Raw genomic sequence first — 12292 nt, 5'->3', positions numbered from 1 at the left:
AAAGATCAACGACAATGGGCAAAAAATGTTGTTAAAATGTTAATGGCAACGGGCAATGAATGTTGCTAATACATCAATAGCAACACACATGGTACGTTGCTAAAACATCAATGACAACACATATTGAATGTTGCAAAAATATCAATAGTAACACACAGTGAAAGTTGCTAAAACTTCGACAATAATGTGTAATGAATGTTGCAAAAAAAATTTGCAACGGTTTTTGAAAGTTGTCGTATCCCTCTACTCTACGGTAATGTCAAAGCCCACAACATATGTCCGAACGTTGCAAAAGGCTTTTGGCAACTTTTTTGACCATTGGAAAAGACTGTTTTTGGTGTAGTGTGCCAGCAAGGCACAACAGGAAGAGGCTGATGGCAAGCTCCATTAGAGGGGTACGGATCACCAAGGCTCATGCTACCAACAAAAAGAAGATATCTACTGCAGGAACGCCTCAATTTAAAGAAGTTAGGTCATCTATATTGTCTCCCGTTCTGATAAGATTAGAGGAGTCATGCTAGGGATGCTTTCAGAGGTGATAATTTATGGTGATGTAGGCGTCAACCGCTACTGGTATCCTAGGTGCGAAATAGCAAAAGAAAAGGCATCAACAAAGAATGATGTCCTCTTTGCAATATAGGGACCACATCAATCATCATTGGACTTGAGCTGATGTGGGAGCAATGGGCTCCAAGGAAAAGGTAGAGCGGGTGGTGAGGGAGAATTGCATCCAGCCTCGAGGCCAAAATTGCTACTTTGAAATGGATGGAGCTAAACTCTGTCACTATCGAAAGAAGGCCAACAGTGGCAAAAGAGGAAGTGAAGTAGCTAGGATGTAGGCTTAAAAGTATCTTAAAACGATAAAGTAGTGAACAACAGCTTTGCAAATTGAAATTGCCAAAGTAAATAACAATAGTTATGCCATGGTTGTAGAGAAAATATAACCTTGGAAGAGGCAACCCTTTTTATGAGATTGCCAAAGTAAATAACGAAAGTTGGGAAGATTGGGCAAGTACAGGCTTGGCATACATGAGAAATTTTTAAAATAAGGCAGAGTACTACTACTTAGTCACTACAGCGATGGATTCTGACGAGTGTCGTGTGACAAAGTTGATTGCTAAGCAGCATATGAAGTGGGACTATTGAGGGTAGAAATCGGTTCAAATGATTTTATTGATAAAATAATTACAATTGAAGATCAAATATAAATGCAATCAACAAATTCTCTCACCTAACTATGAATTTCATCTTCTAAATTCACTAGTCTAGGTTCTCCAACAAAAACATGAGGGAAAATAGTTATTTGAGAGGGTGATATTTGAATTCCATGTCATCTTCTTCAATCAAGGAGGCATTTATAGATTCCCTTCCAAGCATTAAGGTAACTTGGTCATTTCAGCGTCGCGCCGGTGATAACTCTTTATCAGTCGCTTCTTAACTAATTTAGTTAAGAGTCATGCTTTATTCACTTGCCCATGTGCTCTTTATTGATAGCATGTAGCCAACCTGTACTTGATGAACGGTTTGAGACATTTTCACAAGCTTTTTATTTTCAACAAAACAGTTTTGTCTATTTCAACCTATCTTGGGAGAAGCTGGCGGAGGAACTTACTCTTATTGAGATGGGAAATTTGATTGATACCCATTTTCAGAGAGCTACGATTTTATCTCAATATCAGCCATTTGACTATGATGATTGCATCTCGAAGGTAGCTAGCTTGTAAAAGATAGCTGTCTCTAATGAAGATGTGCAGCTTTCTCTAGAGAAAGTTAAAGGAGGTTGGTGATGTAAGGGATGAGCTCAAGGAGATTAGTAAGGTTGACGAAGCTTTCGTGGCGAAGGAGGCTTCCTTGATAGCTGATGCCAAGAAGATTTCCTCAGATTTAGATTCAACCAAGAGAGAACACGTAGCCTATATTGCTAGGATTGAGCGTGATGCTTCTTGTCCTAAAGATAAGTTTTACAAGATTAAGTCTGAGCATGAAGCTATTCTTAGAGAACTAAATGATCCAAGAAATGAAATCAAGCAATAAGTTGAGAAATGAAAAGATGGAGCTAGTTATTGCAAAATCTAGTCCTTTCGAAGCGAATGATCGCGATGTGAAATTAGTTGAGGATGCTATGATTGATGGGGGACACAAGGTGCTCAATAGTATTATAGAATTTGGATTTTTCGAGAACTCTTGAAGGTAATATCGAAGACATCCCTTCTTTTAGAACATTCCTCTATGTCTTTGGAGGCATGTAAAATTTTCAATCACTCGATTTGGGCTCATTTTTCATTTTGTATGAATTATTTGGTGCAATTGTTTAAATCAAATACTCTTCGATATCTTAGGAGCTTGTGACTAGAAAACAAATTTTTAGAGGCACCTATTCTGATCCAATTTTAGAATCTTAGATCAGCTTTTAATATACTAACCTACTCGTGTTCTTGGCCTAAAAGCTAAATCATTTTTCTCTTGCTGTTGGCTATTGTGATCATTTCAAAAATTACTAAACTTAATTACTTTACGCTATTTCCCTTCCCTTCAAAAATAAGAAAAGAAAAGAAAAGAAAAGAAAAGAAAGGAAAAGCCTTTTATAATATTCACTAAAAAAATGTGCACCGTAAACGCATGGGTTGCATACAAGTAATAAAGAGGAGTAATGAGTTCGAATTGTTGATCCAATGAGAAATGATTACTCAATTACACAATAGTTAAATTGAATTTTAACAGCGAAACACACAATAGAATTTGAATTTGAAAATAATAAAAATAACCAAAAGAACAAATCTACAAATTAAGGAAACTTGGGAAGATAAAGTGATTGGGATTCATGATTTTAACTAAACCATTGTCTAATTAATTTCTCAATAAGCCAAAAAGAAAATGACTCATTTGGTATCTTAGACCTAATTTTTTTTTTAACTAATTAACTCTCTCGAGTGAAATTAGTCATAGTCAATTAGGTTAATGTACTATACTTCAATGTCGATTAGAACCCCAATAGATTGCATTAATTATTTTTGAAAATAGTTCAATGGATCACTTAGGGTTAGGAGTATATTTCTATCTCCTTCAAGTACTTAGTGTATTTACTGTTTGATCCGAAATTAGGGTTGGCAACGGGATGGGGCGAGTTCGAGGCGGGCATTTTCCCACCCCGTACCCACCATGTTACCCATTCAAGGCTGGACGGGGTGGGACCTTGTTTACGTACCTATTTACCTTTTTTATATATAGTTTTTTATAATTCATTTTATTGTCCTTTATTCATTCAAATGAGAAATAATATATTTATTATCAGAAAGTTAAATTATTCGAATATATTTGGTAAACAAAGATTTTTATTTTTTATCACATTCTTTAGATAATATTAGTTGCCATCTTTTATTCGAATTAATGAAAATTTGTGGAGTTTTTCCATTTAAAGTATTGAATTCTTTAAAAAAAAATTTAACATGGTGGGGCGAGACCCCCGTTACCCGTACCTGCCTCGGGTTGGAATTTTCCACCCTGTATCCAACTCGATTACCTGATTAATCGGGTAATCCCCACCCTATTCGAGGTGGGGTTCCGTGAGTATCGAGTTTGACGGGTATTTTTGTCACACCTATCTAAAATGTACAATATTCTCTCAAAGATTACACAAATCACTGACACAATCATTTAATGGCTGAATAACTGATAATCATTAAATACAATATTAAATACACATGAAAATAAGTACTTTAACATTATAGAGTAAATATTGAAACTTAATCAAGCTCGGTAAAGCTACATCAATCATCCCAAAATAAAGAACTTAATTCATTGTTTATAAATGATAGGAAAAAAAAGAAAAAAGAGGAGGAGAGTTAAAGAAATACATTATACGTTAGAAAGAACAAAGAATAAAATACGAGAAAAAATATAAAATCCGTCCCTTAATTGGAATCTTGAAATGAAGATTAGCTTGATCTCTATTTTTCCTCGAAATCTCTCCATTTTCCCTTATTTTCTCCTCCTCTTCTTGTCTTATCGTGCCCTAGTTCTTGCCTCCAATCTATTGAATGAATAATGGATAAATGGGCTAAGTTTTGGGTCATTAGAAACCCTAAAAAATGTATCCAAGACATTCCCTAAAATGCCCTAAAAAAAATCCATTTTTAACAAAAAGGGGCAGAACGTTTTGCCCCCATTTGTGCCATGCGCACACATGGCAGCATTCAATGATGTTGGACACTTTGGACTTGGTTTGGAATGCGGAATAAATGGTTGGTTTGTTTGATAGAATGTGAAATTTCATTTATGTGGTGTGAATGCAAGAAAGATTGAAGGAAGGTGAACATTGTAGAGAAATGAATTTTTCACATCCATTTGCCATAGATGCAAGGACTTGCACTCACACAAGTCACCTCTGTCCCTGTTTTGTGCCGTGCGCATGGCGTCCCAAGTAAGAGTATTTGCTAATACAATCAAATATAACATGACAAAAATCTACAATGTTCGACAACTTGCCAAAATTATCCATGAGTTTAAAATTATATAATCAATTCACAAATATGCTTCCAAATAATGCTACCAAAAATAATTTGTACCAAAAATAATTTGAACTTATTCGATATTTGATTAGGGTATAACTTTCAATCATCACCTAAACTCGAAAAAAAATTTAGAGAAGGAAAATTTTCGAATTGATTCCAAACCTACCCTTAGTGGTCATTTCTTTCCTTTCTCACTCATGAAGTTCAAATCCTCAAATATATACTTCTTTTCTTTCCCTAGATGTTAATCTATTGGTTACTTTCAAGTCACTCATTTTTTATCGCTCTAATTTGGTTGGGTCACACTAATAATGTCAACAATCTGGACATGTGATAATTCTTTACAAAGTTGCATGCTTCGACATTTAAGCTTATACTAAGCAATTCAAACTAATTTGTAATCCGAGTCCTCAAATTCAATTACAAATGCATGATTTCTTGCAAGATTAATGATTATAGTTTTAGGTCGATACTTCCTTGATTTTTTTAAAGACCAAACGGTACCAAGTTTTGAAATATCCCTACAAATTTCTTTTTTTTTTTAGTAAGAAAATATTATATATGGAGCTTAGATCTATAGCACATGGTCATTACCTCGTTTATACTCATTAATCGAATACACTCCACACAAATATACTCAACATATATGGAATCAGTACATTTCTAGATAATCTCTTTTTTCAGCTCGACTACTCCCAAACTTATATCGCCATAAGGTTAAGACATACAGAGCGTGGATAAATAGAAATTTACACACAACTCACAACCTAGTTCTACTAATTCAAAACTCTCTCCATCAATCAGTAATTCTCACACATAGAAAACAATTGGTCACACTCAGAATAACTTAGGATCTTACATGGATGATCAATTTATTTATTTTTAAGTATCAACCAATTTTTTGCTTTATTTTTTTCCCTTCCATTTCACAATTTTATTATTTCTAATTACTTTATTAAATATCTTTAAATTATTAAGAAAATCCAACTACTCCATTTCTGAAAACTCCAAACCAAATGACTCGATCCCTACTTAATCAGTTATTTATTTTTTTACCGATATACAAGCAACTAGGGATATCAAACGGGTTGAGTGGCTCGTTGGCTCGTTAAAATCTGGCTTGTGGGCTGCTGATGAGCCTGAGTTGAGCAGGGGGCTCGATCCAACGAGCCGAGCTCGCGGGCTCGTCCAAAATTATGAATTTTTTTTTTTTAAAAAAAGGTGAAAAAATTTAAAAAAAAAAAAAAACGAACTTGCAAGCGGTTTTTTTTTCAACGAAAGAAAACCCTTGAATTTTTCAAGGGGCGGGGGAAAAGTCGATAAGGTTCAAGGTACCGACCCTTTAAAGTTATTTTTTTATTTATTTATTATTATTTTTATTTTTTTAAACAAAAGAAAACCTCTAGTTTGTTTAAGAGGCAAGGGAGTGCCGGTAAAGTTCAAGATACCGCCCTCCGAATTAATTTTTTTTAACACAAGAAAATCCCTAGTTTGTTTAAGGGGCACGGGAAGAGCCGATAAAAATCAAGGTACCGACCCTTCAAAAAAAAAAAAATTCAACATAAGAAAACCTCTAGTTTGTTTAAGGGACACGTGAAGAGCCGGTAAAATTTAAGGTACCGACCCTCCAATTTTTATTTTTATTTTTTAACCCAATAAAATTAAAATACTAAAATAGAAGAAGAATTAGGAGAAAAATAAAATTTATTAATGGATTTTTTAATAGGAAAATGTTTTTTTTTTTCAAAAATTTTCTGATGGATTTTTTTTCCTAGTTGGCTATTTAATAAATTTTTATTTTTATTTAAAATGTTTACCAAAATTTTTTTTCGTTGGTAAGTATTTTATTCATTTATATAGTTTCCAACCTAATTATCTGTTGCTAATCTACTGTTAATCCTTCGGTATTAGATGGAATATGTCCATCGTTAAAATTTCGTCTATGTTGCCTTCCTTTTTAATAGTGATTAAAGAATGGCATATGCCATATATTAATGATACAAGCGGAATAATTTAATGAGCATCAATATATATCTTACGTTAAGTATCAATTTATTAATGACTATATTTATGGAAAGTCTCAATGTTTTATGTAAATTTGTTATTTATAAATTAATTGATGCGATTTTTTTATCTATGTTTAGAATAAGATGAGAATCGGTGTTTATTATAATATGAGGAATGATATAATTAATATTGATGCTTATCTTATGCTCATTAATAAGCGGAAAAATTGCTGCATGAGTCCTTGACCTTTACGAAAAGTGCAAATAGTACCATACCCTTTAAATATCAATAATTGCTATATAGCAGCATAAGTTACTTCAGATGGATACAGTTCAATTACGTATTAAATCAGCGCATGAAGGTGCATGGCCTTTCTTTAAAAAATATTCAAATACGAAGTCTGTAAAAATTAATTTCTAAACATGATGCAAACTTTGAGATGAGAAGAAGGGGTTACGTTTAGAAATGTGAACCATCTGTGAATCAGTTTGTGATTTTTCAGAGAAATAAAGTTTAAAGTTGACGAACAGATTTGTCTCTGCAAAGGTGCAAATGCTTGTTTAATCGTATTTATACCGGCTGAGAATGGCATTGCAGTGATTTCAAGATGGAAGACTAATTTGTACGTTTTCAAAAAGTTAGGGATATCCGCTGCAATTTTCTCTTTAACAATACGTGTGGTGACGACAATTGGCAGCTCAGTGCACATTAATGTGTGGTGTGTGAAAACAAAAAATCGTACGTAATATCCTTAAGAACCAGAAAGACCTACAATTTTGGTTCAGGCAGGCGTCTCGATCCCTCAGCCCTTCGCTTCACAGCTCACATTCATAATCCAAGCAAGCAGCAATGGGATCTGAGGAAGTGGGCAACAGGCAAATCGTACTCAATGATTACATTAAAGGTTTCCCAAAAGAATCAGACATGTCATTGAAAACTTCAAGCATCAAACTCAAGGTTCCGGCGGATTCTCCCAACGCAATTTTGGTGAAAAATCTTTACTTGTCTTGTGATCCTTACATGCGCAGTCGCATGCAGAAATCTGAGGGGGGTTACACTGAGTCCTATACTCCCGGCACTGTAAGTCATTCATTTTCACGCCCCCTCAATTTTCATCCTCAATTGTCTTTGATGTATTAGTTCGTTCTGGAAAATGGGGTTGTAGTTTTAAAACAGTCCCCTGAGTGATCTTTGTACATTGTAATTGAACGATTGTGTGCAATAATATTGGAAATGTGAGTGGCATTGTCTACTGATTCATGACCAAAGTATATTAAATTGACGCCGTATGAAGGAAAAATCTCAAGAACACAAATATGGAATCCACCGGAGAATGAAAAATAAATTCAAGATGTTTCATTAATTCAAAACTGCCTAAAAACAAAGAATGAACCTTATATTTATAAGAATTTACATGAAAACCTAGTTTAAAAGCCCTAAAATTGAAAAGAATTCAAAATAAATTAAATAACAAAAATAGCATTAAAACTTGCAGTTTTCGAGTTCTAAACGGGCTTGTCGCTCCCTTTTGAAAAAGGTATTATGGGTCCAAATCGGAGCTCGCATGCCAAATCTACAATTACCATTTCTCCCTTTTTGGTCCAACTGTTCCTAAATCCACTTGGCCATCGATTCTACATCATAAATTCACATGATTTAGGGAAAACTAATGTTTCGTAAAATAGCACCCCTTGAATTCCTTCTACAATTTATGGAGGTAGCAATTGTATTTGCAGATTTTGTTTAGCTATTATTAAAAACACATCGTGATCACTTACAACCATTCACAGATGGTAAGAAAGATGGCATTGCTGGATTTATGATCAGTTAACTTCCCCGAAGGATAAACCTGTCTCCCCCACTGATGTCAACTATCTACTATTTCAGTTAGCTCAATCCGTTTGATTAATTTGCATTTTCATTGTGCTTCTCCGTTTATGTATTATCTAGCCTATTGTTGGATATGGAGTGTCCAAAGTTGTGGACTCGGCTCATCTCAACTTCAAGGTGGGTGACCTGGTTTGGGGAATGACTGGCTGGGAAGAATACAGTCTTATTAAAGCTCCAGAGACTTTATTTAAAATTCAGCACACAGATGTGCCTCTCTCCTACTACACGGGAATTCTTGGTAAGTTACTTTTCTTAAAAATTGCATCATAACTGAATATAAGTGTTCTGTTTTTGGTGCAACCATAAAGGGGCATACTTGGTAAGTTGAGCTATTTTTTTCTGAGTTCTTGCAAGTGCGAAAGGAATTACTGGCTCCCCTGGATAGCATAGTAGGATAATAAGCCGAATGATAATCGAAAAATATTTACTACAGTGATGTTAAATTGCCCGATACCTTGAGCCTGTTGCAAGCATTTACATTAGTCCTGTTTTTGATAGCAGACATGGTCATACATTGTTTTCCATTTGAGAAAATTTATCTGGTGTCGAGGACAATGATGTAATCAACTTTATTTCAGGTTTTAGTTTCCTCAGAGGTAAAATATATTTGTTTTGTCAGATCCTAGATTGTGTTTTTCCATACATTAAGAAAATAAGATGATCATTCTAACTTCTCAATTCTACAGTACATATTTATCCTCCAAATTATAGTAACAGTTAATTGCCACTGAAGCACATTGACACATTGGATTTCTTTATTGTGAGGCATCATCCACATGATATCTGTTTTCAATTTCACCATCATTATATTCCCCTGCATCTGAATATAGTTCTGTATTCATTTAAAACTCTCTAAATTTTTATTTTTTCGTGATAAATATGATTGAGCTTTTGAGTACTTTGCTCCCATATATGCAAAGTGTGAATATTTTTCCTTGTCAATGGTGAATGTAGAATCTTGCAACGTTTTGGATTTTATGGTTTTACGACATTTCGAACCTAAATATACAGCCGTCTAGATTACTTTGATGATGCAACATTGAGTTGCCTTAATTGAGTTTTATAAGCCCTAGTTTTTGTTACCTTACTTAAATTAATTAAGAACTATATAAAGAGGGGTCATTCTTTGTATTACACATATAACATTATTGAACAAAATCAAGGAATCCTTCCCCTATTTTATGTCTCATCTTTCTTTCTTTCTGTTTTCAGTTTTCTCTCTCTGTCTTGTGACTCTCACACTGTGAGCATTCGGCATGATCTTTGTCTACGCGAAACTGTCAAAATCGGCTAATTTCTAGCACTTGCATACTGATAATTTGATCATGCTTCTTAGCAAGACACATATAGCATCAGGCTGGATATGGCCAGTATTCGAGTTTGGTGACACTGAATAATTTGATCATGCCCTTTAGCAAGACAAATACAGTATCATGCTGGATATGGCCAGTTTGTGACACTGTGACATAATAATATCATATTTTTTGGTCTATCTTTTACAATCACAGGCAGACAATGGTAAATTATTACAGTGTCACATCATTCTTGCGGGTGATTTAGAATATTTAAGAGATTATGAAATCCTTAATCTTTATTGTACCAAACTTTTGTGGACTTTTTACTTTTAGAGTTGTTAGCTGCTTGACTAATTTACTATATATTTCTTCTTAGGTATGCCTGGCATGACTGCTTATACCGGTTTTTATGAGGTTTGCTCTCCCAAAAAGGGTGAAACTCTCTTCGTTTCTGCTGCATCTGGAGCAGTTGGTCAGCTTGTTGGGCAATTTGCGAAGTTGCTTGGATGCTACGTCGTTGGAAGTGCCGGAAGCAAAGATAAGGTTAATGAAAAAAATTAATGCTGATGGGCGTGTTTAGATATAAACATCTTGTCTTTTGCTGATTTTAACCTTGATAATGTTATCTTGGCTCATATAACATCTAAGTTTAAGTTTCTACTGAAAGCTAGAAAAAAGTTTTGAGTTTGATCCTTGGGATACTGACAAGTTGTTCCATTAACAGAGAAGCTAGTAGACAAGCTCAAAAAATGGTATCCTTCCATGCTATCCCTTGTTTGGTTTAGATAAAAATTAGAATTTTAATAGATTTTGATAAAAGTTGATCGAATGTGTGGTTGAAAAGTTGTGGGTCCCATGAAATGTGTGACTAAAATTAATAGTTGATTTTGACTTATATTTTAATGATTTTTTTAGCAGAATCATACGGGAGATAATGTTCTTTTGACATTTGATGATGCATATTTCTTGTGTAGGAAGAGTTTATAGGGTATCTCTCTGAATATCAAAAGCATTTCCACTATATACTTACTTTGTCCATTGTGGTTCAAGGTTGATCTGTTGAAGACCAAATTTGGCTTTGATGATGCATTCAACTATAAAGAAGAGCAGGATTTAACTGCAGCTTTGAAAAGGTGAGTTCCAACTTCTCTTTCTTCCAGAGATGAACTATGGTTGCACTACGTGGGGTTTTATATTGCTAATAAGTCCGGCTTCATGACGAGAATTGAGTTTGTGATTTGTTTAGTTCCCACTCAGTAATGCTTCATCCATCCTAGAGTTGCAAATATTTAAAATGCTTGCTTGGTTGCTTTTCTTCACTTTACAAAATTCATAGTACAGTTTGTTATTCTGATAGGTATTTCCCTAATGGAATCGATATTTACTTTGAGAATGTCGGAGGAAAAATGCTTGATGCCGTGCTTCTCAACATGAAAATCAAGGGTCGTATAGCTGTTTGTGGATTGATCTCACAGTACAATCTTGAGCAGCCAGAAGGTGTACACAACTTATTCTGCACTATAACTAAACGTATTCGTATGGAAGGATTTCTTGTTTTTGATTACTACCACCTCTATCCAAAATTTTTGGAGATGGTGCTTCCACTGATAAAAGAAGGGAAGATAACTTATGTAGAAGATGTAGCCGAAGGCCTGGAAAGCGCACCAGCTGCTCTTGTAGGGCTTTTCTCCGGTCGCAATGTTGGGAAGCAGGTGGTGGTTGTTGCTCGTGAGTAGTGTCAAAGTAGCAATAAAACATGGGATATAGTCTGTGTAATAATGCTATTAGTACTGTCTCATGTTTGATGTTTCTCGTGTTGGATTTTGTTTGATGCAAGTCGGTCCAGATTGTCCTGTGTTTTCTCAATTCACCTATGCATAACCAAATAAGTAATAATACGAAAATTTTAATCAGATTTTAATAGGGAAATTCTTTCCCACGATCCCTATAGATTATCATATGTTTCACTTGGGTCCCCATTTATTTTTGTTACATTTAAGTCGCCAAATCATCGTTTTTGATTCATGTACGGGTAAATTGAAGGAAATCATTCAAACTTTTCATCAAATAGTCACTTGAGAAGTACATAATAACTTTTCATTATTTCATGTGACTATTTGACAAAAAGTTGAACAGTTTTTGAAGATATTTGACGAAAAGTTGAACAATTCTTGGAGATGGGGTGATAATCTCAGGCAAATCTAACCATGAAAAGAAACTCAACATTTCACCAATTTTTTTTTATTCAAAATGGAGAAAGAAAATTTGGAGAGATCTAGCTCCACACATTATGTTAGCCGATTGAGCCATTATTATGTTGTTAGTCAATTGTACATTTGACTTTGTTTGATTAATCAAATATTAGTCCTGTCATGACTATATAGACCTTCTCTGTCCCTTCTTTACAATATAGGCAACTTTACTAAACTTCTGGACTCCATCTTCACAGCATAATTGTACCATTTTGAATCAAGAGCACTCAATGAGATATGATTTATTTTCAAATCTATAACATGTTTTACATCACCAAGTATTCTGACAGTCCCGTCAAACATCTTAACTCTAATCGTTCCAATACTAACTGTCTTT

General features: G+C 34.4%; 1 protein-coding gene across 1 annotated transcript; it reads left to right on the top strand.

Annotated features, from left to right (window-relative positions):
• Positions 1-7213: 7213 nt before the first annotated feature.
• On the top strand, positions 7214-11624 carry LOC111406378 (2-alkenal reductase (NADP(+)-dependent)-like). Its single transcript, XM_023035808.1, has 5 exons — positions 7214-7598; positions 8469-8646; positions 10080-10246; positions 10754-10836; positions 11061-11624. The coding sequence occupies exons 1-5, from the start codon at positions 7368-7370 to the stop codon at positions 11437-11439; spliced, it is 1038 nt and encodes a 345-aa protein (XP_022891576.1). The 5' UTR covers positions 7214-7367; the 3' UTR covers positions 11440-11624.
• The last annotated feature ends 668 nt before the right edge of the window (positions 11625-12292 follow it).

This window comes from Olea europaea, chromosome 12 (assembly GCF_002742605.1).
Source record: "Olea europaea var. sylvestris chromosome 12, O_europaea_v1, whole genome shotgun sequence".
NCBI classification, from domain to species: domain Eukaryota; kingdom Viridiplantae; phylum Streptophyta; class Magnoliopsida; order Lamiales; family Oleaceae; genus Olea; species Olea europaea.
Note: the sequence above shows the minus strand (reverse complement) of the source record. Positions and strands in the feature narration are given on the sequence as shown.

What these genes read in the sequence shown, in the direction of transcription:
- LOC111406378 (XM_023035808.1), top strand. Translation starts at nt 7,368, where the DNA reads ATGGGATCTGAGGAAGTGGGCAACAGGCAAATCGTACTCAATGATTAC. An exon ending in CTACTACACGGGAATTCTTG is followed by an intron (nt 8,647 to 10,079) that starts GTAAGTTACTTT and finishes ATTTCTTCTTAG; the next exon opens with GTATGCCTGGCATGACTGCT. An exon ending in TTAACTGCAGCTTTGAAAAG is followed by an intron (nt 10,837 to 11,060) that starts GTGAGTTCCAAC and finishes TTATTCTGATAG; the next exon opens with GTATTTCCCTAATGGAATCG.